The 27,511-nt window shown below is 46.6% G+C and overlaps 2 protein-coding genes across 3 annotated transcripts in view; one reads left to right on the top strand and one right to left on the bottom strand.

Moving 5' to 3' along the window:
• The window catches only part of ctnna1 (catenin (cadherin-associated protein), alpha 1), a 247,642-nt gene that overhangs the window by 127,403 nt on the left and 92,728 nt on the right, over positions 1-27,511 (bottom strand). The gene's annotated exons all lie outside the window — the stretch shown is intronic.
• On the top strand, positions 249-4,158 carry LOC106604128 (leucine-rich repeat transmembrane neuronal protein 2-like). The gene is made up of 2 exons (XM_014198532.2): positions 249-1,092; positions 1,903-4,158. Exons 1-2 carry the CDS (start codon positions 1,089-1,091, stop codon positions 3,558-3,560), a joined length of 1,662 nt encoding a protein of 553 aa, XP_014054007.1. The 5' UTR covers positions 249-1,088; the 3' UTR covers positions 3,561-4,158.

The following is a 27,511-nucleotide window of genomic DNA, read 5'->3' as shown; positions in this document are numbered from 1 at the left end:
TTATGTCTAGCTTGTGTAGTTCACACACACACACACACACACACACACACACACACACACACACACACACACACACAAGGTTCAGATGTAGTTAGTCCTGGTTGGTTCCAACAGGAAGCTGCCGCAACACGTTGAAGTTATCAATATTCTGATGGTGACGAGTCAGAGGAAACGAGGAAAGACGAGAAGGGGGGGGGGGGGAAAGACGTGGAGAGGGAGGAGGAATGAGGCTCGAACACTGTGTGCAAGTGTGCAAGGCAGAAAAGCAAGCGAGTGAGCGAGCAAGGGAGAGAGAGAGAAACAGCACTGATGATCGACGCCAGGCTGCCACCACTCTGTAGTGGTGAGTTGCTGCAACAAAAGCACAGAATAACATCCCTGGCTTTCCGCTCGTCTTTTCTCTCTGCCACTGGCTGCCTGCGTCGTTAGCTGGCTGCTCGGAACGCCCAGAGCCTATAGAAGAAGAGCAGCACACTGATCGCTGCAGTAGGCTGTGTTGCCACCACACCACGGACCGACTAACCCAACGGCTCTCTGCCTGCCGCGTCTCCCTGCCATCAACAAGTTAGGGACTGGACGGTTAAGGGAAGGAGAGGACCCACCCCCAACCAAGAGGGGCAACATTTGATCCTCAATTAACCAATTGAGCTGACATCATTGCAGTGGAAGACGAAGGAGAACGAAGGGAACAAAACAAAAAAGGAGGGGGGTTGGAACAGCAGCGAGTGGCTGCATTCCGAGCCAGGGCGCTTTGGATGCAAATCAACTTAAAATTTAAAAAAGAAAAACTATTGATAAAATAAAAATGCACACCTTTTTGATAATGTGGGATTAAAACTACGTAAGGAAAGAGGACAAATAGAAACTGACAACATCGACATGGGATTTGTGATTTTGTTTCAATTGGGAGGGCTCAAGAGCAACGCCACCACTTTCTTACTTCAGGAAGAGAAGAGCCCGGTTCCTTTTCTGATTTCCACTCAAAAGGGCTTTTCTTTCCTCCCTTTGGATTTGTGTTCCATCTGGCTGCTTCGGGAGTCCGCTGTAGAAAAGGACAGTTGAATGCAGCCTCCGACGTGCACAAAAGAATGGGTAAGTTATCCTCTTTTATCCAGAGAGTCTGGACCTGAATAGGAAACAGAGTGAAAAAGGAAGGGGGGGGCGGCTGAGGGCTAATAGGGGTATTCAAGGCTTGTCTACTTCCTTCCAATGTCATCCTCCTCTTCTCTCCCTACTCCATTTTCCTTTGGGCGGGGGGGGGGGATTTAGTCGTGATTTCTGATTACATTAAACGACCAATTGATGAGTTGTATAACAGCGCAAAAAAAAATATATACACACACACACACAGGTATGGCACATCCTTCAAAGCAAATTCTTAAAGAATGTTGAGTCAGCTGAACCAAAATAAAAATCGACTGAATTCAAAACTGATTCTAGAAGCAGAGAGACGAGGAAAGAACATTCGTTATAAAATAACATCCTCTTTGTCGGGTCATAACCAATTAACGACAAGTCAGCGCAAAAGGGAGGAGGAAAACGAGCTGAAGGGGAGGGCGAGAAAAGTCCTCCACATCACTGCTTCATGTATTAATACAGAAGCTTCACATGTTACAGAATCCTCTCAGAGCAGGTTATTCTTCATCTCCCTTCCTTCCTTGCCCGCCGTCAAAGTAAACTCTGAACACTTATGTTCATGTACACAGCAGTGATGCTACGCGGTCGATGATATGTGAAATTCAGGAATACTGAGGGGGGGGGTGGGGGGGGAGTGGAGATGTAGAGAGAGGAGGATACCATTTTTTTTTCCAAACACAGTTACCACAGATCAGCAGTATGTGCGCTGCAGAGATTAGCTTTCCCTCCCATTGGTTGATTTTATTATCTTTAAACCCCCCCCAGGTTTCCATTCAAGGTGGCCATTGGTGGGACCTGCACCAACAGCATTGTGCCTGTGTGTGATCAGCATGCTGCTGTGCCTGCTGTCTCCTGCGTCATGCACAACCTGCCCCCAGAAATGCCGCTGCGAGGACCAGCAGTTCTACTGCGACACCCAGGGGCTGGAGGCTCCCCCGGATGGCGTTGACAGAGGGGCCCTGGGGTTGTCGCTCCGCCACAACAGCATCGCTGAACTGAGCCCGGATCAGTTCTACGGCTTCTCCCAGCTCACTTGGCTCCACCTGGATCACAACCAGGTCACCACGGTGCAGGAGGACGCCTTCCAGGGGCTCTACAAACTCAAAGACCTCAACCTGAGCTCCAACCGGATCACAAAGCTGCCAAACACAACCTTCATTCACCTCATCAACTTACAGATCCTGGATCTGTCCTTCAACCTGATGACTGCGCTGGAGCCTGAGCTGTTCCATGGCCTCCGCAAGCTGCAGATCCTCCACCTGCGCTCCAACTCGCTGCGCACCACCCCCGTCCGGGCCTTCTGGGACTGCCGCAGCCTTGAGTACCTGGGTCTGTCCAACAACCGGCTGCGGAGCCTTGCCCGGAACGGCTTCGCTGGCCTCATTAAACTCAGAGAACTCCACTTGGAACACAACCAGCTGACAAAGATCAACCTGGCCCACTTCCCCCGGCTGGTAGCTCTGCAGTTCCTTTACCTGCAGTGGAACAAGATCTCCAACCTGACCTGCGGTATGGAGTGGACCTGGACCACGCTTGAGAAGATGGACCTCACGGGGAACGAGATCCGGGTGCTGACCCCGGACGTGTTCGAGACACTGCCTAACCTGAAGATCCTCCTACTGGATAACAACAAGCTAGGCAGCCTGGACCCTCTGGTCATGGATATGTGGCGGTCTCTAGGTACCGTGGGTCTGTCCAGCAACCTTTGGGATTGTACCAAACGCATCTGCTCCCTGGCCACTTGGCTTAGCACCTTCAAGGGGAGGTGGGAACACTCCATCCTGTGTCACACCCCCGAGTACGCCCAGGGCGAGGAGATACTGGATGCCGTTTATGGATTCCAACTTTGTCTGAATTTTACGGTGGCGCCACCTGTCGTCATGACCACAAGCACTTTGTCAATGGTCACGGACGCGCCAACAGGCACGACGGCGGAGGTCACCAGCTTGCTGTTTGGAGTAATGAAGCAGACACCCACGCAGAACTTCTATGGGGATTTTGGGCGCTTTACGACCGTAACGACAACGATCGCCGCGCCGCGCACCGCCCTAGCAACCACAGTTGAGGGCTGGGGTGGAGCGGTGGGAGTCACGGAGGACTTCTCGGAGACGGACAACACGGTCCTAACCCAGAGGGTGATCATTGGAACGATGGTCCTTCTGTTTACCTTCTTCCTCATCATTTTCGTTGTGTTCATCTCACGGAAGTGTTGCCCTCCTACCATGCGCAGGATACGCCAGTGCTCGGCCATGCAGAACCGCCGCCAGATGAGGACCCAGCAGCGGCAACAAATGGCGGACCTGGCCACGCAGGTACCGTATAACGAGTACGAGCCCAGCCACGACGAGGGAGCGCTGGTTATCATCAACGGCTACGGGCAGTGCAAGTGTCAACAGCTGCCTTACAAAGAGTGTGAAGTGTAAACTATGTATTCCTCCTGCAGCAGCATATGGGCTGTTTACCATTCTGACCATTTCAAAGAATACAGGGTTTGTTTTTTGCTTTCCCCCCCCCCAGTTTATACAACAAAAAAAGCATACTTTCTACTCGCTAGCTCTGAGAAATCAATGTGATTAGTATATTGAGTGTGAGAGTTGATGACTGGTGGGTGGAAATGGACAGTGAAGAGACTGATGAGGATGTAGAGATAGAAACCATTTATTTTTATATGAATGCAAGATTGTTCATATCAAGCTGTGGGCAATCAGTCTCCACGGGAAAAGCGGTAGACAGATGTGTCACCACATTACTATCAGTCACTATGTTCCACAGCACAGAGAAGATGAAATCTTTAGCCAAGATGTCTGGAGACGAATCCCTCTTTACTAAAGAGACGGTAAGGCTACAGATACCTGGGTCTATATAATTTCCAAGGGGAATCAGTGTGGGACATTTGATTATGATGACAGATTTTTATTAAAAGATGCACGATAGCCACAGTCTGGTCGCCATCACAATCACTTGTTGGTACAGTAGTGAGTATAAAGGGGTTGGTTATTAAATTAAAAGCTTTTTTATTCACATTTGTTCATTTTTTTTTGTAAATTACTATGAATATTGAATAAATGTTTATTTATGTCACAATCTGAATTAAATCTCCAAAAGATAAATTGAATCTAAAAAAAAACATTACTTGGTTGCTATTTATGTTCCATAAATGTGTATTTCCTCCTCCTGTCCCTCTGGATCCAAACAGGACCTTTCAACGCTGGTCCGTGAACACCCATTAGCCTTTTTGTCTTAATTTGATTCGATTAGGTCCATTGCCTCCCATTAAATGTAAAAAAAGGTTAGCCCTGTACGTGGAAAGGTTAATGTCCTGTATGCCTCAGTACCTGCTTATCCAAACCGTCTACAGTATCTATGACATGTGGAGATGTATCAGCCCATGTAAACACTTTACCATCAGCCACACTATAGTATTAAAGAGATCAGTGTAACGACGTGCAGACAGATACCCCGCATCCTCACTGACAGTAACTGGTAAACGCAGCTTAACCTTTTTCTACTGCACTGTACACCAGGAGCCAACAAAACACAAGGTAGAAGTTTTTGGAGAGGTAGTATCAGATATCTAGCTAGTACAGAGAGAGAGAGAGATTAATGATGAACAATGAAAAACCCATTCTGCTCTGCAGTCTCTCTCCCTCTTATGCTGAAAATACATTTGTCCCAGGAGGAGTCCCAGTCGTGTTAGAGCTCCCAGCTAGCCAGCCTCCATGGAACAGCACAGACCCTAATCAGCTCTGACAGCGTCAACATTGAACCAATTAAGGACAGGCAAAAATAATCTAATATTCTGTCTCCCACACCAGTGATCCAAGCAAAGATTTAGCTTGCTACTGCTGCCAGTCAGTCGGCCACTCAAAGAAACCACACATCATCCTTCACTCAACACGGCCAACTAGGGCATTTATCTCCATACTGAGAATCCTGCTCTTGTCAGGCTGAAAGGCTGACATTTCCCTTCTTTGGAAAGAGAAGGGGGGAGAGAAACCAGGCAGAAAGGAGAGGGGGGGGGAGAAACCAGGCAGAAAGGAGGGGGGAGGGGGGGAGAAACCAGGCAGAAAGGTGAGGGGGGGGAGAAACCAGGCAGAAAGGAGAGGGGGGGAGAAACCAGGCAGAAAGAGAAGGGGGAGAGAGAAACCAGGCAGAAAGGAGAGGGGGGGAGAGAAACCAGGCAGAAAAGAGAGGGGGGGAGAAGCAGGCAGAAAAGAGAGGGGGGAGAAGCAGGCAGAAAAGAGAGGGGGGTAGAAGCAGGCAGAAAAGAGAGGGGGGTAGAAGCAGGCAGAAAAGAGAGGGGAGAGAAACCAGGCAGAAAGGAGAGGGGGGGGAGAAACCAGGCAGAAAGGAGAGGGGGGGGAGAAACCAGGCAGAAAGGAGAGGGGGGGGAGAAACCAGGCAGAAAGGTGAGGGGGGGAGAAACCAGGCAGAAAAGAGAGGGGGGAGAAGCAGGCAGAAAAGAGAGGGGGGAGAAGCAGGCAGAAAAGAGAGGGGGGTAGAAGCAGGCAGAAAAGAGAGGGGGGGAGAAGCAGGCAGAAAAGAGAGGGGGGGAGAAGCAGGCAGAAAAGAGAGGGGGGAGAAGCAGGCAGAAAAGAGAGGGGGGGAGAAACCAGGCAGAAATGAGGGGGGCAGAAACCAGACAGAAAGGAGAGGGTGGGAAAAACAGGCAGAAAGACAAAAAAGGGAGGGGGAACAAACTAGCACAAAGACATAAAATGGAGGGGTAACTACTAAACAAAAAGAAACGGGGGGTGCCGTTGACTCTGGATAATTACCCTGCACAGCAACACTGGATTTTACAAGAGAGGGTTAAACTCTTGAGAATCTCCCTTGAGGACAAATGCAGCTCCTGTGATCAGCAAACAGAGGGGGCTGGGGCTCAGGGCTAAGGCTCAGGGCTCAGGGCTAAGGCTCAGGGCTAAGGGCTCAGGGCTAAAGCAGAGGAGGTTGAGAGGCAGGTTTAGGACACATTGGTATGCAGCACAGAGAGGATATGTATTAGCATCAGACTAAAGCAGCCGCCACTGCAGCACCCCTCTCTCCCCCTCCATCTGCAGGTCTTTTTGTGCTCTGTTTGGAAGGTAGGGGGCAGGGAGAGAGGAAAGGAGAATGAGGAGGAGGGAAGGAGAGAGAGGTGGAGGGAGGAGGGGTAGCGAGGATCGACTTGCAACCAGGTGGTCATGTCTTGGCTTATAAAAAGGGAATGAGCATTCTTCAGGACAGGTAATGTTATTCTAAGAAACTGAGGGGAGAGGAAGCAGTAGTGCCTCCCAAACTGCACCCTATCTCCTAATTTAGACCAGTGCCCTATGGGTTCTGGTTATTAAAGTAGTGCACTATATAGGATAGTGTGTCATTTGGGACAAATCCCAAAATGACAAATGGTGTCATCACTTTGGGGCTGGGACAACAACGAGGAGAGAGGAAAACGACACTAGGGCTGGGACAACAACGAGGAGAGAGGAGAACGACACTAGGGCTGGGACAACAACGAGGAGAGAGGAAAACGACACTAGGGCTGGGACAACAACGAGGAGAGAGGAAAACGACACTAGGGCTGGGACAACAACGAGGAGAGAGGAAAACGACACTAGGGCTGGGACAACAACGAGGAGAGAGGAAAACGACACTAGGGCTGGGACAACAACGAGGAGAGAGGAAAACGACACTAGGGCTGGGACAACAACGAGAGGAGAGGAAAACGACACTAGGGCTGGGACAACAACGAGGAGAGAGGAAAACGACACTAGGGCTGGGACAACAACGAGGAGAGAGGAAAACGACACTAGGGCTGGGACAACAACGAGGAGAGAGGAAAACGACACTAGGGCTGGGACAACAACGAGGAGAGAGGAAAACGACACTAGGGCTGGGACAACAACGAGGAGAGAGGAAAACGACACTAGGGCTGGGACAACAACGAGGAGAGAGGAAAACGACACTAGGGCTGGGACAACAACGAGGAGAGAGGAAAACGACACTAGGGCTGGGACAACAACGAGGAGAGAGGAAAACGACACTAGGGCTGGGACAACAACGAGGAGAGAGGAGAGTAAAACATCACCTTGGCAATGTCCCCTCCTAGAAAAACTAAAATCAAAACAAAAAGAAAGCAAGCGGGAGAAAGTTAAGTATGAAAGTTTATGAATTGGCACTGGCTCAGACTCCCGGTTTGTCATGCAGATTTTAGCCAACTTCTATTAGATAAGAGAACGGGTGTTTTCAAGTCCAACATCTACAAAGACGTGGAAATGCTTTAGAATAGACAGAGAGAGACTCTTGATTGAAGTGACTGGGATAGGAGGAGAGGAAGGATGGCCCCAAGAGGGCGCTATGAAGTGTCATCGGTGTTGAAACAGGCAGTCTTCTGAGGGAGCCAAGCTAATAGGCAAACCCAAGGATTTTTCAAAAGCAGTTCATAATAAAGGCAATAATTTGCCATTTGGGATGCAGTCCTATACACTGTCAGTGACGTGGTCCCCCCTAGGAGCCCAGCAGGAACTAGATGTTACCAGCAGAGCCCAGCAGGAACTAGATGTTACCAGCAGAGCCCAGCAGGAACTAGATGTTACCAGCAGAGCCCAGCAGGAACTAGATGTTACCAGCAGAGCCCAGCAGGAACTAGATGTTACCAGCAGAGCCCAGCAGGAACTAGATGTTACCAGCAGAGCCCAGCAGGAACTAGATGTTACCAGCAGAGCCCAGCAGGAACTAGATGTTACCAGCAGAGCCCAGCAGGAACTAGATGTTACCAGCAGAGCCCAGCAGGAACTAGATGTTACCAGCAGAGCCCAGCAGGAACTAGATGTTACCAGCAGAGCCCAGCAGGAACTAGATGTTACCAGCAGAGCCCAGCAGGAACTAGATGTTACCAGCAGAGCCCAGCAGGAACTAGATGTTACCAGCAGAGCCCAGCAGGAACTAGATGTTACCAGCAGAGCCCAGCAGGAACTAGATGTTACCAGCAGAGCCCAGCAGGAACTAGATGTTACCAGCAGAGCCCAGCAGGAACTAGATGTTACCAGCAGAGCCCAGCAGGAACTAGATGTTACCAGCAGAGCCCAGCAGGAACTAGATGTTACCAGCAGAGCCCAGCAGGAACTAGATGTTACCAGCAGAGCCCAGCAGGAACTAGATGTTACCAGCAGAGCCCAGCAGGAACTAGATGTTACCAGCAGAGCCCAGCAGGAACTAGATGTTACCAGCAGAGCCCAGCAGGAACTAGATGTTACCAGCAGAGCCCAGCAGGAACTAGATGTAACCAGCAGAGCCCAGCAGGAACTAGATGTTACCAGCAGAGCCCAGCAGGAACTAGATGTTACCAGCAGAAACTAGATGTTACCAGCAGAGCCCAGCAGGAACTAGATGTTACCAGCAGAGCCCAGCAGGAACTAGATGTTACCAGCAGAGCCCAGCAGGAACTAGATGTAACCAGCAGAGCCCAGCAGGAACTAGATGTTACCAGCAGAGCCCAGCAGGAACTAGATCTTACCAGGAGAGCAGAGCCGAGCAAGAGGCAACATGTGTTCCAACCATCCATCCACACAGCAGCATACTGTTTCAATCAGTCACAACTCAAATGGTTTTGGGAGTCGGTGTTCCATTGTAGTTTTTCCCCAAACAAAGCCATGTCATGCATTCCCATTTTGATGTCTCTGAAAAAACTATTTGGATTTTATTTTTTCTATCAAGGCTAAGAACTGCTTTACTGTCGTCCCTTCCCAAAACGTCCTGCATGTTCCAAGAAACCAGTCCGAGCTGACTTCAGTCTTCATGTCATTCAGATAAAAACAGAAGCCTTATTTCTAAATTAATTTCCCACGGATGGACAGGATGGATAAGAGACAGCGTATAGTAGTATATTTTTTAGGGGAGGGAAGGGGGAAAAAAAGTGCTGGCAAACATTTGACATCACTTGAAGATTACAGCTTGTTAAATGGTGACTGAAATGAAGCCACAATTTGTAGAAATGTAGAAATCCATTTGCACATTCCGACTGTCAAATTATTATTTTTCGGGGCTGTTTTCTTATTGTCATACTCTGAAGCCTTGCTCTCACTCCCCCTAGCCCCTTCCTGATAACCTCTGTGCCAAATTAATGCCTGTCTTCGCTCCCCTTTTGTATTGTAATATGTACAATTTCATACCTGTAAAGTGGATTAGATGTGGCAAAACTGAAAAATATCTTAACATATATTTTTAAATAAAAATAAATAAAAATACTATTAATTTCTTAGGTGTGATTTCCCGGCCCCCCCATGAGAACTGGTTTTAAATATGTGGTGCTTATTACATGACATTGTCTCTCTTCAAACTGTCTGTCTTGGCGATGCTAATCATCAATGGTCTAGGTCCAACAGAATCCTCCAATCATATCACGGCATGGTGGTCTAGGTCCAACAGAATCCTCCAATCATATCACGGCATGGTGGTCTAGGTCCAACAGAATCCTCCAATCATATCACGGCATGGTGGTCTAGGTCCAACAGAATCCTCCAATCATATCACGGCATGGTGGTCTAGGTCCAACAGAATCCTCCAATCATATCACGGCATGGTGGTCTAGGTCCAACAGAATCCTCCAATCATATCACGGCATGGTGGTCTAGGTCCAACAGAATCCTCCAATCATATCACGGCATGGTGGTCTAGGTCCAACAGAATCCTCCAATCATATCATGGCATGGTGGTCTAGGTCCAACAGAATCCTCCAATCATATCACGGCATGGTGGTCTAGGTCCAACATAATCCTCCAATCATATCACGGCATGGTGGTCTAGGACAACAGAATCCTCCAATCATATGACGGCATGGTGATCTAGGTCCAACATAATCCTCCAATCATATCACGGCATGGTGGTCTAGGACAACAGAATCCTCCAATCATATGACGGCATGGTGATCTAGGTCCAACAGAATCCTCCAATCATATCACGGCATGGTGGTCTAGGTCCAACATAATCCTCCAATCATATCACGGCATGGTGGTCTAGGACAACAGAATCCTCCAATCATATGACGGCATGGTGATCTAGGTCCAACATAATCCTCCAATCATATCACGGCATGGTGGTCTAGGACAACAGAATCCTCCAATCATATGACGGCATGGTGATCTAGGTCCAACAGAATCCTCCAATCATATCACGGCATGGTGGTCTAGGTCCAACATAATCCTCCAATCATATCACGGCATGGTGGTCTAGTCCAACAGAATCCGCCAATCATATCACGGCATGGTGGTCTAGGACAACAGAATCCTCCAATCATATCACGGCATGGTGGTCTAGGACAACAGAATCCTCCAATCATATGACGGCATGGTGATCTAGGTCCAACATAATCCTCCAATCATATCACGGCATGGTGGTCTAGGACAACAGAATCCTCCAATCATATGACGGCATGGTGATCTAGGTCCAACAGAATCCTCCAATCATATCACGGCATGGTGGTCTAGGTCCAACATAATCCTCCAATCATATCACGGCATGGTGGTCTAGTCCAACAGAATCCGCCAATCATATCACGGCATGGTGGTCTAGTCCAACAGAATCCGCCAATCATATCACGGCATGGTGGTCTAGGACAACAGAATCCTCCAATCATATGACGGCATGGTGATCTCGGTCTAACAGACTCCTCCAATCATATGACGGCATGGTGATCTAGTCCAACAGAATCCTACAATCATATCACGGCATGGTGATCCAGTCCAACAGAATCCTCCATTCATATTTAAGGGTGGCAGGGTAGCCTAGTGGTTAGAGCGTTGAACTAGTAACCGTAAAGGTTGCTGGATCGAATCCCCGAGCTGACAAGGTAAAAATCTGTCGTTCTGCCCCCTGAACAAGGCAGTTAACCCACTGTTCCTAGGCCATCATTGTAAATAAGAATTTGTTCTTAACTGACTTGCCCAGTTAAATAAAGGTACAATAAAAAAAATGTTTAATAACAACATGTTGATCTACGCCAACAGAATCCTCTATTACCGAACACTCTTCACTGCCCTTGTCCTGCAGGCTAAATATGTCCTAAAATGGAGACCATCCCTTCCTGTTTATTAGACAGCAGCCATTAGAATCCCCACCCTGGTTTCTATATATTCAACAACAGGTGGTGACATTACAGTAGAGGGTTGTTTGTTATGAGAGAACAGATATTTCCTCAGGGTAAAAAGGTTAGATATCATTCCATGTCCAAAATGGCACCCTTGTTCCCTTACAAGGTGAACTAAATCCAATAAGGCTCTGGTCAAAAGTAGTGCACTATATATATATATAAAAAAATTTTTAAAAGGGTGCCATTTGGAAGGCAATCCCCAAGATTACATGCAGCCCGAATAACTCCCATCAAAACGGACGGGACATTTGTGAAAGCCTTCTCCAGTCAAGCAGTTCCAACAAGCACGATAAAACACACAATGATTGACACTGGTTGAAAGTGATTATTTAAACAAAACAGAATGACGAGGAAAGACTAAAAGTACCTCCGAGTTCAGCTGGAGGCTTACGTGTCCTATTATATTTGGTACATTATTTTTCTTTTTCTGCTTTTTACTGTGAAAGAGGGTCTTTCAGACAGTGCAGTGTGCCCAGCGTCTCTGTTCTGTTATGATGCAGGGCTCTGGAACATGCTACTAAGTGCACACCGGTTGCTATATAGCTGTTATATTGTTGGTAGATACAGGAGGACAGGGGATTGGGTGAGGCAGCATGACACTGCTGTAAAAAAAGATGACTAAGGTTGTGTCCTAAATCCCACCCTATTCTCCATCCCTTTATAATGCATTACTTTAACAGGGCCATAATGCTCCGGTCTAAAGCAGTGCCCTATATAGGGAATAGGGTGACAACCTTAACCTACAAAAACAGGGTAAAGTCAGACTTAGCTAGCTAACCTACAAAAACAGGGTAAAGTCAGACTTAGCTAGCTAACCTACAAAAACAGGGTAAAGTCAGACTTAGCTAGCTAACCTACAAAAACAGGGTAAAGTCAGACTTAGCTAGCTAACCTACAAAAACAGGGTAAAGTCAGACTTAGCTAGCTAACCTACACGGTAGGTGTGTGCAGTGAACAATACACATAACGGCAGCCAAGGTGAACAATCTCCATGGCTAATGTACCAAATCCACCCTTCAATGCCGGACAAGGACAAGAGTAATGCAATCCTGTTTCTTCAGAAAGAGGATGGAGTCAGGAAGGGGAGAGAGTCAGCCTGCCGGTAGGAACATGGCACTACTCCCACAGTACTGAGTCATAAGGACTACAGAACAGCATTACATTAAGATATTACCGTTTTAAAAGAGTACATTGTGTGTGTATTTCACCTGTACGCCTAGTACTGAGTAGTAGCAAGGCTGGGGCGAGAGAAAGAGAATTCGTGATTGGTTGGTTTTAGCGGTGACCCAAAGTACGTGATCAGATGCACTGCCTACGGGCCTTTTATCTGGGGAGGAGGAGGGGGAAAGACTGGGGCTGAATATGACAATGATTTATGAGTGAAGTGGTGCATTTCAGACCAACTGTGACTCAAGTCCATCTCAGCAGCCACTAGTATTTTATTTGAATTTAACCTTTATTTAAACTAGGCAAGTGGGTAGCTGGGGAGCTATTGGCTCATGGAGGACGGCTGTGTCACTCTGCACTGCTGGACTTCCTCTTCAGATTCACCAAACCAAGCGACGAACTCAAAAAAAGGTCACATTTTCATTTGGTGTTGCCCCCTTCTTGTGTCAGGGGGTTGGCCCATTTGGACAAGATGATAAAAAAGGAGAGAGATATAAACTCTGGATGGAGATGGATTTTCGCTAGCAGAGGCATCCGAGAGGATTATACAGTTCAGAGAGGTTTGAGGACTGATAGGATCTTTATCTTTAAAACATTTGTCCAGTTCTGGGTTGTCAGCAAGCGTCTTTCCAATTAACAGTAAAGGTCAGATGCCAGTCACTAGAGAGGACACAGAGTGTAGAAGAAGCACTCCCAGGATCGGTGGTGAATGGGCTCAGCTAAGATGTTCCCACATATATATTAAAAAAAAAGCTAAGACTATAATGCTTATTCATTCCCATTAACTGCCGGATGTTAATTTGCTTCCTTCTTTAACAGAGTTAGAAAAATATGAAAGGTACACTATCAGTCTTATTTTAGATCTGATAGCAAGGACCTGAGGCAGGAAGGGAGGCAGGAAGGAAGGCAGAGACAGGGGCTGGGGGGGGACAGGGTAGCAGCTGAAGGGCAGAGACAGGGGCTGGGGGGGACAGGGTAGCAGCTGAAGGGCAGAGACAGGGGCTGGGGGGACAGGGTAGAAGCTGAAGGGCAGAGACAGGGGCTGGGTGGGGACAGGGTAGAAGGTGAAGGGCAGAGACAGGGGCTGGGTGGGGACAGGGTAGAAGCTGAAGGGCAGAGAGTGGCTGGGGGGGACAGGGTAGAAGCTGAAGGGCAGAGACAGGGGCTGGGTGGGGACAGGGTAGAAGCTGAAGGGCAGAGAGTGGCTGGGGGGGACAGGGTAGAAGCTGAAGGGCAGAGACAGGGGCTGGGGGGGACAGGGTAGTGGCTGAAGGGCAGAGACATGGGCTGGGGGGACAGGGTAGAAGCTGATGGACAGAGACAGGGGCTGGGGGGACAGGGTAGAAGCTGATGGACAGAGACAGGGGCTGGGGGGACAGGGTAGAGGCTGAAGGACATCGATTCTTCCCTGGTGCTCCCTGCCTGCTATTAGAGACGGCTGTAGCAGCAGCAGCGGCAGCAGAATCTTTCCTTTCATTAGCCCAGCCCAGTGTTGTCGTTGCTCATCAAAGCCCTCTACAAAAAGGGAAGTGATGGCCGTGGTAGCTACGCAGCGAGCGCCATGATAGAGTAGAAAAAAGGAAGGAAAGAAAGAGGTGCTTTTCATACTGTTTTATTGAACTGAAGCTACCCACACCAAGCTTAGGTTCTTATCCAATGTTGCTTATTAGAATAAATAAATAAAATAAATATACAGTATATTTTTTTGGCCAGAGCACAACCCATACTGTTCCTGGAGCCACAGGAACCCGTCAGAAGAGGGATATCCACAAATGTTCCACCACCCTGCCAGACCCTGATCTCACACACTGGATGTGGTCCATCCAAAGCAACCAGGCCGTGGAACCACCATACCAGACCAGTCATTTACTGAGGAAAAATATGGTCCAGGAATACCAACACACCAGGGGATGATAATAGTTAAGTCATTGGATTAGTCAGTGAAAATACATTTGACAGGTCATCTTTATCAGTCTATAGGTAATTTGCATCATTTCATGGAATCAAATTGGTCGACCGGAATTACTATTTTGACGAAAATATTAATGTACAATGAGTTTATAGCGGTAGAAAGTAGCTATCTTAATGTCGGCTAACAGCTCTGTCTGGTCAGGTAGAAAGTAGCTAGCTTAACGTCGGCTAACAGCTCTGTCTAGTCAGATAGAAAGTAGCTAGCTTAACGTCGGCTAACAGCTCTGTCTGGTCAGATAGAAAGTAACTAGCTTAACGTCGGCTAACAGCTCTGTCTAGTCAGATAGAAAGTAGCTAGCTTAACGTCGGCTAACAGCTCTGTCTCGTCAGATAGAAAGTAGCTAGCTTAACATCAGCTAATGGCTGTCTCTAGTCAGAAAGTAGCTTTCTTATGTTAAACTCTGACTAGACAGCCATTAGTTATTTGACCTTTATTTAACTAGGCAAGTCGGTTAAGAACAAATTCTTATTTTCAATGACGGCCTACCAGCTCCGTCTAGTCAGAGTGAGCAAGCCAGAGTTGAGACTCATTGCTAGGCAACTCACAGATACAGGCTGCAGGGAGCAGCTAACAGCTAAGCTAGCAACCAAAACACTTTCACAGCATTTCTCTCCTGTTCTACTGGGGTTTTCATATCAGCTTTATTTCATAATCCAGAAGCCAAAAGGCACAATTCTAGTCATTACCAACCAATCCTAGTTGTTGGAAGTTTCAAACGGAGCTGTTCTAGCTGAGCTCGCATCGTTGCCACCTCAGCAGTGAGTCTTTCAGGACAGGGCTTTATTTATTTCTTTTGCTAATTGCATTATGGTAAATGTATTCCATCGTCTTCTTCCTTATAGTAGTTGCATGTTCAATATTAGGAGCATATGCTTGCTATTGTAACATGTTCTTTAAGCTCTTAATGAAAACTGTCCGTTCCTTCCATGCATAGTATTGATTGTATTTAACTGTTTGCTAAGTGGTTAATGGGGTTTGGTTAGTCGGCAACAAAATGTAGCGACATTTGCATCCCTACAACACAAACACCTAGGCTAGACATGAGCGCTCACACAGAGCTCCAGGCTGAGGAAGAAAAACACAATTAAAACCCTTAACCTCCAGATAGGCATGTTAGAAAAAGGATTAGCTAAAACGCTCTCCTGAGTCAAAACCACTGGGGCCGATGAGTCAAAAACCCAGGGGAAGCACTGGGGCCGATGAGTCCAAAACCCAGGGGAAGCACTGGGGCCGATGAGTCCAAAACCCAGGGGAAGCACTGGATGAGTCCAGTTGTAGTTTAAAGTACTGCACTAAATAGGGAAAAGGTGTTTGGGGCACAGCCAGGGACAATGCTGATGGCAGGGGCACCTGTCTGTCCACTCAGGGACGCCACCTAACGGACCGGGAGTCTGTAGGAGAGTTGATAGTTACAATTTTTTTTTTTTTTTTTTAAAAGGGCCCATTTTCACACAGCAGTATGTTTGCTCCACTAAATGTCACATCTGAAATACCTCTAGGTAATATAGATCAACCAAAGCAGCTGTTAATGTAGCCTAGCAGATCATCAAAAAGGTATATTTCCCCAATATGTCATCTGACAGAGGGTGTCCCTGTTGTGTTTATGGGAACGTGCAAATGTGACCTTTACAATTTAATTTAATGCACAAAACCCCACTCTCCAGTACAGACTGTCAGTTACGTGTGAGGTAGAGAAGTCATGCTGGTGGTTTTTGTAAAACATAACACTGCTCCTATTAAGGACACTTGCTAAGGGCGAGTGTCTCCAAACAGAGAAAGCGCCACTGGTAGAGAAAGCAAAGTAGTTGTCCATCATCCGTTTACCAGCCTCCCTCAGAGTGAGAGGAGAGAGGGGACTGGAGAGGAGGGAGTGCCAGGTCTGGCAGGGGGAGCATCAATCTCACACAGTGATCTGTCGCAAGGTGTCAAATCGGGACCGTCGGCGGATGTCTCCCAGTTAATAAAAAAAATGGGAAACATTTGTCTCTATTTGGCCAAGACTTGGGAAATGGATCAGACAGCAGGTTAGAGGTGGTAGAGCCAGGCCACTAGTGAACAGGCTGGAGGAGACTACTGAAGCACCGCAGGTTAGAGGTGGTAGAGCCAGGCCACTAGTGAACAGGCTGGAGGAGACTACTGAAGCACCGCAGGTTAGAGGTGGTAGAGCCAGGCCACTAGTGAACAGGCTGGAGGAGACTACTGAAGCACCGCAGGTTAGAGGTGGTAGAGCCAGGCCACTAGTGAACAGGCTGGAGGAGACTACTGAAGCACCGCAGGTTAGAGGTGGTAGAGCCAGGCCACTAGTGAACAGGCTGGAGGAGACTACTGAAGCACTCATCACGCCAGGAGGAAGGCCACTAGTGAACAGGCTGGAGGAGACTACTGAAGCACCGCAGGTTAGAGGTGGTAGAGTCAGGAGGAGGAGGGAGGGGGTGGAAATTACACACACAATTATAAGACACGGCCACTACGGTAACGACGCGCTGGACAGGGCCCCTAGGGTATAAAGGCGCTGGACAGGGCCCCTAGGGTATAAAGGCGCTGGACAGGGCCCCTAGGGTATAAAGGCGCTGGACAGGGCCCCTAGGGTATAAAGGCGCTGGACAGGGCCCCTAGGGTATAAAGGCGCTGGACAGGGCCCCTAGGGTATAAAGGCGCTGGACAGGGCCCCTAGGGTATAAAGGCGCTGGACAGGGCCCCTAGGGTATAAAGGCGCTGGACAGGGCCCCTAGGGTATAAAGGCGCTGGACAGGGCCCCTAGGGTATAAAGGCGCTGGACAGGGCCCCTAGGGTATAAAGGCGCTGGACAGGGCCCCTAGGGTATAAAGGCGTTGGACAGGGCCCCTAGGGTATAAAGGCGCTGGACAGGGCCCCTACGGTATAAAGGCGCTGGACAGGGCCCCTAGGGTATAAAGGCGCTGGACAGGACCATGCTAATTCCAAACGACAGTGTGCCTTGAATGACACCTGACAGCTTCATTATTGGTCAGAAGAGAGGAAGGTACAAAACAAAAAGACAGCTGATTTGATCAAACACGGGACAGCTGTAAAGCAGGTCTCCTCAAAGATCAAGACCCTGTAAGGAAACTAAACCCGACAGACTGATAGCAGGGTGTTTCGGCAATCTGCCATTTTGCATTATGTTATTATAAAAAAAAAAAAATAGAATAAGCCCTTTCCTTTCATTCAAGCAGATCAAAAAGCCCCCTGTACCTCCACAACAGTAGTGTTTAATGAAAAGTCTGTTGAGTCCTGAGTGGGTGCTATATTAATATAACAGGATGTATCGGGCCCGGCACAGCTGTAGCTAGGCTGTTTGGAGGGGGGGGCTGTAGCTAGGCGGCGCGGAGGGGGGGCTGTAGCTAGGCGGCGCGGAGGGGGGGCTGAAGCGATAGTGCGGCGTGGAGGGGGCTGAAGCGATAGTGCGGCGCGGAGGGGGGGCTGAAGCGATAGTGCGGTGTGGAGGGGGCTGAAGCGATAGTGCGGTGTGGAGGGGGCTGAAGCTAGGCGGTGTGGAGGGGGCTGAAGCTAGGCGGTGTGGAGGGGGCTGAAGCTAGGCGGTGTGGAGGGGGCTGAAGCTAGGCGGTGTGGAGGGGGCTGAAGCTAGGCGGTGTGGAGGGGGCTGAAGCTAGGCGGTGTGGAGGGGGCTGAAGCTAGGCGGTGTGGAGGGGGCTGAAGCTAGGCGGTGTGGAGGGGGCTGAAGCTAGGCGGTGTGGAGGGGGCTGAAGCTAGGCGGTGTGGAGGGGGCTGAAGCTAGGCGGTGTGGACTGGGCTGAAGCTAGGCGGTGTGGAGGGGGCTGAAGCTAGGCGGTGTGGAGGGGGCTGAAGCTATAGCTAGGCGGTGTGGAGGGGGCTGAAGCTATAGCTAGGCAGTGTGGAGGGGGCTGAAGCTATAGCTAGGCGGTGTGGAGGGGGCTGAAGCTATAGCTAGGCAGTGTGGAGGGGGCTGAAGCTATAGCTAGGCGGTGTGGAGGGGGCTGAAGCTATAGCTAGGCGGTGTGGAGGGGGCTGAAGCTATAGCTAGGCAGTGTGGAGGGGGCTGAAGCTATAGCGAGGCGGTGTGGAGGGGGCTGAAGCTATAGCTAGGCAGTGTGGAGGGGGCTGAAGCTATAGCGAGGCGGTGTGGAGGGGGCTGAAGCTATAGCTAGGCAGTGTGGAGGGGGCTGAAGCCATAGCTAGGCAGTGTGGAGGGGGCTGAAGCCATAGCTAGGCGGTGTGGAGGGGGCTGAAGCCATAGCTAGGCGGTGTGGAGGGGGCTGAAGCCATGTACGCTCTAGTAGAGTAATGGGGTAGACTAATGCGGCGTGGGTGTTCAGTCTAGATGTCTTGAGGGAGAAAAAAAAATCCCCAGACACATTTAAATGGTACGTAGTAAACCTGTGTGGTTGCAGAGGTCTTGAACTGTAGCTAATGCACTACAACAAGCACCCTCTTGGCAGAAGCAGCAGACCTAGAATTAACGCTTCTACTTCCTGGTCAGCTTCAGCCTCAACAAACCAGAGTCTTGGATAAGGTTAGGCTACACAGAACATGTCGGTGGAGGCGGTAGGAACGAAGAAAGGAACAGACCTTTACATTTTAATACACCATTAAAAAAAATAAACCTATTAAGTTAACACTATTAAATGTCCAATTAAAGCACAGCAGGGGAATAAGTTAATTCCAAAAAAAATACAGCAGAACGAGAGAGAGAGGGAGCATTCCCATGTGCTTACAACCACACTCATGTCTGGGGTTAATGACAGTGTGAGGACATCTTAACAGGGCTGTTAAAGCCACACAAAAGGCAGAGGTAAACAGAACAGAGAGGCTAGAGGACAGAGACGAAAAATGAACACCCACCACCTGCCAAAAACGGGTGGTTTTTGTCATTGGCAGGTAAGAGGTCTACTTCATCAGCCACATTGGTTGGTGGTCAGGGCTCCACTGTACAAGCACTTCACTCACATTTTGTCAGACCATTAGACATCCCGAAAATCAATTACATTTCTGTAGCGTCCAAACAGTTTGTCCTACAAACCCCTCTATGGAAAGATTACTCTCACGAACATGGTGTTATCCCGTTTTTGCTCTACGACCTCCTCACAAGCATCTTGGGACTCGTCTGAAGTCTGTACAGCCAATCTGACAACTTTTGTCTGTAGCGACCGAACAATTTGGGCTGTTGCCCACTAATATGACCCCCACAGGCCTCAGGAAGGGTCAGTTTGGGCTGTTAGCCACTAATATGACCCCCACAGGCGTCAGGAAGGGTCAGTTTGGGCTGTTACCCACTAATATGACCCCCACAGGCCTCAGGAAGGGTCAGTTTGGGCTGTTACCCACTAATATGACCCACACAGGCCTCAGGAATGGTCAGTTTGGGCTACCCACTAATATGACCCCCACAGGCCTCACAAGACTGGGTTGAAGGTCCCCCGGTACCCATTCGAAAAAGTATATATGGAGACTGTTTAGTGTAAAAATAAAGGGGTTAAACATAATAATAATAATAATAATGAATGTTTTCTGATCTTTCTTATATCTCTCAGATACAGACAGAATAAACTTCCTTCAGATTTTGTCTTGGGGAGTATGTTGTTCCATGTAGTGAATCGGTTTTTCATTCAGTCTGTAGGAGCTAATAACAGTATGGATAATTCAATGTTTTGAACAACAACAAATCAAAAAGTATACTGCAAGGGGTTTTAAAATTATAAATCAAAATGGTTAAAATGATCCTTGGTATGACCTTAAAACAATTCTATATGTTATTTAACAGGAATCAAAAGCCTGCTTTAAGGAAACTGTTCAAAGGCTTTTCTCAAAGGAAGTCTGCTACTACGGTGCTTGGAAACGATGCCTTTGTTTCACGATCTGACCTCTGTACCCATCTGGAGAGGGGAAGAACATCGTGTCCCAAATAACACCTTAGTCACTATATAGGCACCCTATTCTCAAATGGGCCCTGGTCCAAAGTAGTACACTACATCGGTATAGGATGCCATTTAGGGACACAGACGTAACATTTTTGCCAGTACTCCAATACCATGCAACAAGACTTAAATTCATGACCGTGTCTGATCAGAACAAAGACGTCAGCACCTTGTTTGAACCTGCAATAACATTGTAATTATAAAACTGGACCTACAATGAACAGCCAACAAAAGACCAAAAGGAACTGGTTAAAGCTGAAATTTAAAGATTAAAACTATCCATTAAAGGACAAGCCTACAAATGTATAACCAGTTATTATGCCGTTAGTATATACGCAGTAGTGTAACATTTGATAAACATTTTGATGTTTCATAGTTGTTATTCATTGAAGATTCTGCATTGATTCTGCTAAATCTAATTTCTCACATGCGCCGAATACAACAGGTGTGGACCTTAGTGTAATGCTTACTCACAAGCCCTTAACCAACAACGCAGTTAAGAAAAATAAAAAAGTCACAAATAATTAAAGAGCAGCAGTAAAATAATAGCGAGACTATATACAGGGTATTACGGTACAGAGTCAATGTGGAGGCTATATACAGGGTGTTACGGTACAGAGTCAATGTGGAGGCTATATACAGGGGGGTACTGGTACAGAGTCAATGTGGAGGCTATATACAGGGGGGTACTTGTACAGAGTCAATGTGGAGGCTATATACAGGGTATTACGGTACAGAGTCAATGTGGAGGCTATATACAGGGGGTTACTGTACAGAGTCAATGTGGAGGCTATATACAGGGGGGTACTGGTACAGAGTCAATGTGGAGGCTATATACAGGGGGTACCGGTACAGAGTCAATGTGGAGGCTATATACAGGGGGTACCGGTACAGAGTCAATGTGGAGGCTATATACAGGGGGGTAGCGGTACAGAGTCAACGTGGAGACTATATACAGGGGGGTACCGGTACAGAGTCAACGTGGAGACTATATACAGGGTGTTACAGTACAGAGTCAATGTGGAGGCTATATACAGGGTGTTACAGTACAGAGTCAATGTGGAGGCTATATACAGGGTGTTACGGTACAGAGTCAATGTGGAGGCTAAATACAGGGTGTTACGGTACAGAGTCAACGTGGAGGCTAAATACAGGGTGTTACGGTACAGAGTCAACGTGGAGGCTAAATACAGGGTGTTACGGTACAGAGTCAACGTGGAGGCTATATACAGGGGGGTACCGGTACAGAGTCAACGTGGAGGCTATATACAGGGGGGTACCGGTACAGAGTCAACGTGGAGGCTAAATACAGGGTGTTACGGTACAGAGTCAACGTGGAGGCTAAATACAGGGTGTTACGGTACAGAGTCAACGTGGAGGCTATATACAGGGGGGTACCGGTACAGAGTCAACGTGGAGGCTATATACAGGGGGGTACCGGTACAGAGTCAACGTGGAGGCTATATACAGGGGGGTACCGGTACAGAGTCAACGTGGAGGCTATATACAGGGGGGTACCGGTACAGAGTCAATGTGGAGACTATATACAGGGGGTACCGGTACAGAGTCAATGTGGAGGCTATATACAGGGGGTACCGGTACAGAGTCAATGTGGAGGCTATATACAGGGGGCTACCGGTACAGAGTCAATGTAGAGGCTATATACAGGGGGTACCGGTACAGAGTCAATGTGCGGGGGTACAGGTTAGTTGAGGTAATATGTACATGTAGGTAGAATTATTAAAGTGACTATGCATAGATAACAGAGTAGCAGCAGCGTAAGGGGGGGGGCAAAGCAAAGTATAATCTTAGCGAATGTCCTAAACAGTCCAAACATGTAGGCCTGTTAGAAATACATCGATGAAATTTACAGACAAATCACTACAGAATCGTAGTCTCATGATTGAAGGCTGTATCTTTAACGCTAACATTAGCAATGCTAGCTAGCTAATTAGCTAACCCTGCTGCATCTGAAATAGTGTTGTTTTCCACAATAACAGGCAAATACAGCCTTTTGAAACTGTCCAAGCAACCGTCCAACAACACTGTAGGCCTATTGGAACTATTAAAAAAAAGTTTGACGTTTACAAGTAATTCACTACGTAAATATAGACTGTTAGGAAAGGGTGTAATGGCCGCTGGAGCTGCAACATCGGTGATGGTTGGCGTGGTTTTGCGAAATAGAATCATGGGAGTTTCAGCCATGAATATAAAATAATATATGAGTACGCTGACTATAAATATTCTTTAGGTTTTAGAGCGTCTATTTAAAATATTTACAGATGTTATTTGACGAAGACAAACACAGCAGCATATAACAGGGAGTTCCAATATGTTCAGAAAACTAGATGGATTATATAAATACATTATAGACAGACATGTTCATCTATTATGGAATTCAGGGATCCTACTTGAAGTGGAGGAGACCAGAGGGTCAGTGGGAGGAGGAGACCAGAGGGTCAGTGGGAGGAGGAGACCAGAGGGTCAGTGGGAGGAGGAGACCAGAGGGTCAGTGGGAGGAGGAGACCAGAGGGTCAGTGGGAGGAGGAGACCAGAGGGTCAGTGGGAGGAGGAGACCAGAGGGTCAGTGGGAGGAGGAGACCAGAGGGTCAGTGGGAGGAGGAGACCAGAGGGTCAGTGGGAGGAGGAAGAGGAGGAGACCAGAGGGTCAGTGGGAGGAGGAAGAGGAGGAGACCAGAGGGTCAGTGGGAGGAGGAAGAGGAGGAGACCAGAGGGTCAGTGGGAAGAGGAGGAGACCAGAGGGTCAGTGGGAAGAGGAGACCATCACTAAACAGTCAGACATGAAATCATAAAATGGCACCAAGACTGCATACAACATCACTAAATACACTAAAAGCACTAAATGAAGCTAGCAATACATGATGTATTACACAACCCAAATCTAGAGCCCTATACAAATCCATTTTCTTTGCCTAATTTTCCATTTAGTTTTTTCCCAAATTCCATTTAGTTTTTCCAGGTTTCCACTAAAAATAAAAATAAATGTAACAGTTTTTAAAAATTATATATATATATATATAAGAAAAAAAGGAAATTTGGATGTTCTAAATCAACAGCAGAATTTTTTATTATATTTTTTTGGGGGGGTGTAGTTACCCTTCAACGTGCACTACGATGAGCTCGTTGTTTGGTTGTAGACATAAGCCGATATCAAAACAAAAGAAGCTTTTATTTGCCAAATAATACATATTTGTAAACCATGTTATGCCTACCTGTGTTGATTTGGAAGGCAGGCTACGGCTGGGAAACTAGAACTCAGATTTCTACTGTTCTGTAGAAAGAACTAGACTAGCTAAATTCTTTATAAACTACTTGGGGGTACTAGCTACAACTGTCCTCACACTTGTGCGCTAGCATAACTGTTTAGAGCTCACAAGTTCCCATTGGACATAATTGTATTCATTTTGATTTACCTTAACAAGGGCCACATAACGAAGGTAAAAACAACTGCTTACTATGGATTCTCATGGCATGAAGTTGGAAAACACTAGGGAGTTCATGTGAATTGACCCACGTCGTCTCTGGGTGATTTGGGCTATAAGCAGACAGACTCCTGTTGCATTTCATAAAGTTGCATAAAAATCCCACTCACTGATACATATTGTTCATGTCTTATGATTCATTTGGTCAAATTATTGAATTTTCTTATAAAGTTCAATACATTTTGTTGATTTCCTGTTGAAGTTCAATACATATATATTTTTTTATATTGTTGAATTCCGTTTTAATATCTGGATTCCGTGATTTCTTTCACAACGCAGATTTCCTAAGGCCCTACAAATTGTGAATTAAAAATCAGGTCCACCAGTGAAAGAATGCATTTACCCTGAAGCAACACCGTAAGCCTTCTCCCTATCATTAATCTAACACACAGTCTCTCCCTGTCCTGTGTGAGGACATTTTAAGCAGTGGCACATCTTAACAAGCACAAAACAATGCACTTTCGGGTCCCAACAAAGGGAAAAAAAAAGGCTAAAGAAACAGGTTGTGCATTACTTTGTTTAGAGAGCATGGCTGTGTACTTAAATGGCATCCTATTTTCTATATAGCACACTAAATGTTGACCACAGTCCCATGGTAGTGCACTATAAAAAAGGGAATAGGCTGCCATTTGGGATGCAGTCAATATCACAAAATGGCCCCACAACACCAGGAGCAGAACAGGGTATTATAATGGGACAGGGGCTATGCAAGGCTGTGTGTGTAGAAAGGAATCTAAACTAACAGGTAAATTAGCAGGGGAGGGAGGGGGGGGTCAGAGGAAATTCATCTTGGCTGAAACTTATCCATTTGGGAGACAAATTTATTTATTTTCTCTAGGATATTAATTAAAAATCAATTACAATACATTTCAGGAGATTAGAGTGCAAGGAACTGGTAAGTAAATTCCCTGGGCCATCCTTTCCTAGATTAGAGATTAGTTTTTCCTCTACAGAAAATAAAATGGTCTGTTTAACACAACTGATTGTGTCCCAGCGGATTTTTTTTTCTGGGTTAGCCTAGCCTTACACAGACTATTTTTACAGCAACAGCAATATCATCTTCCCCCAGTGTTGCCTTCCTTAACAACAAACGGGTTCTTTGAAAATACCTCAAGGTTTAAGAAGCAACATGCAGGGAACATCTGCAGGATACCAGAGACGAGGAGTTGAGGGGGAAACAGTTGTTTCTGATCTAATAAAATAAAATAAATTATTCAGGTGAGAGAAATAGCTTCCAGGAATGGTTTGGGAAGAGAAGAGCTTCCAGTGTTAGGGTTCGGGGGTGGTAAAGCCGATCTTTAGCTGTGGCTCCCAATGACGACATGAGAGTATCCACATCCAACTGTGGCTCAGTTGGTAGAGCATGGCGTTTGCAACGCCAGGGTTGTGGGTTCGATTCCCACGGGGGACCAGTACAGAGAAGAAAAAAAAAATTATGAAATGAGATGAAAATGTATGTATGCATTCACTACTGTAAGTCGCTCTGGATAAGAGCGTCTGCTAAATGACTAAGGTTCATCCCAAATAGCACCCTGTCCATTGTAGTGCACTACTTTTGACCAGTGACCAATATAGGGAACAGGGTGCCATAAGGGAAGGAGCCCTAGTGTTTGTCATCAGTGCTCGTCCTTGCAATATGGATTGGAGTGTTGAAAGACTTGAGGGAGCGACAGATGTGTGTGCTCTGAACCATGCCAAGACGTGGCCAGGACTCCTATTGTGGTCCGCCCCCCCCCCTTTACTCATCACAGATTTCTGCCACGTCGCAAATGGAACCCTATTACCTGTATAATGCATTACTTTTGACCAGGACCCATAGGACAATTCTCCTCTCACATTGGAGACAATATAGTCCTCTCTCTCCTACCAACAAAAAAACTAAAACAGACTGCAATATTATGGCCTGACTTACATGTAAATGTCCCAAATAGTTTTTGCCAATGAAAAAAAAAAAACTGCGGCTATGTTTGAAATGTAGGTTTGTGTCTGGTATTAACCTGTTGGGTCTAGGGGGCAGCATTTGCACGTCTGGATAAAAAAAATGTACCCGATTTAATCTGGTTACTAATCCTACCCAGTAACTAGAATATGCATATACTTATTATATATGGATAGAAAACACTCTAAAGTTTCCAAAACTGTTTGAATGGTGTCTGTGAGTATAACAGAACTCATTTGGCAGGCAAAACCCTGAGACATTTTCTGACAGGAAGTGGATACCTGATGTGTTGTATTGACTTTAAAGCTATCCCATTGAAAGACACAGGGGTTTAGGAATATTTTGGCACTTCCTATTGCTTCCACTAGATGTCACCAGCCTTTACAAAGTGTTTTGAGTCTTCTGGAGGGAGATCTGACCGAACAAGAGCCATGGAACGGTGATGTCCCATTAGACACCTGGCGCGCTACTTCATGTTGGGTACCCTCGTTCCAATACGTTATAAAAGGCTATGCATTCGTCCACCTTGAATATTATTCATGTTCTGGTTAAAAAAGGCCCTAATGATTTATGCTATACAACGTTTGACATGTTTGAACGAACGGAAATATATTTTTTCCCCTCGTTCATGACGAGAAGTCCGGCTGGCTTACATCATGTGCTAACGAGACGGAGATTTTTGGACATAAATGATGAGCTTTTTTGAACAAAACTACATTCGTTATGGACCTGTGATACCTGGAAGTGACATCTGATGAAGAGAATCAAAGGTAATGGATTATTTACATAGTATTTTCGATTTTAGATCTCCCCAACATGACGTCTAGTCTGTATCGCAACGCGTATTTTTCTGGGCACAGTGCTCAGATTATTGCAAAGTGTGATTTCCCAGTAAGGTTATTTTTAAATCTGGCAAGTTGATTGCGTTCAAAAGATGTAAATCTATAATTCTTTAAATGACAATATAATATTTTAACAATGTTTTCTAATTTTAATTATTTAATTTCTGACGCTGACTTGACTGCCGGTTATTGGAGGGAAACGATTTCCTCAACATCAATGCCATAGTAAAACGCTGTTTTTGTATATAAATATGAACTTGATAGAACTAAAAATGCATGCATTGTCTAACATAATGTCCTAGGAGTGTCATCTGATGGAGATTGTAAAAGGTTAGTGTATCATTTTAGCTGGTTTTATGGTTTTGGTGACCCTGTCTTTGACTTGACAAAACATTACACACAACTCTTGTAAATGTACTGTCCTAACATACTCTAAATTTATGCTTTCGCCGTAAAACCTTTTTGAAATCGTAAAACGTGGTTAGATTAAGGAGATGTTTATCTTTCAAATGGTGTAACATAGTTGTATTTTTGAAAAATTTGAATTTTGACATTTATTTGGATTCAAATTTGCCGCTCTTGAAATGCACCTGCTGTTGATGGAGTGCACCACAGGTGGCACGCTAGCGTCCCACCTAGCCCCAAGAGGTTAAAACTCTGCTTTCTGCCAATTGACAGGGAGAAAATGGCTCTGTGGGTGACGATGGGGTCTTTGTGAGTGGTTGTTTGAAGGTCATGCACCCAGTTGGAAAATAGTCGGACAAAATGTATTTTTCAAAAAGAACAGCATATAACTAAATAAAAATGGAGAAATGTGAGGTGGATGAGAACTAATGCATTCTCACAGCAGGTCCTTTGAATTCCTATGTAAGAATTCATTGACTACAGCTCAGCATTCAACACCATTGTC

This window comes from Salmo salar, chromosome ssa05 (assembly GCF_905237065.1).
Source record: "Salmo salar chromosome ssa05, Ssal_v3.1, whole genome shotgun sequence".
Lineage (NCBI taxonomy): Eukaryota > Metazoa > Chordata > Actinopteri > Salmoniformes > Salmonidae > Salmo > Salmo salar.
Note: the sequence above shows the minus strand (reverse complement) of the source record. Positions and strands in the feature narration are given on the sequence as shown.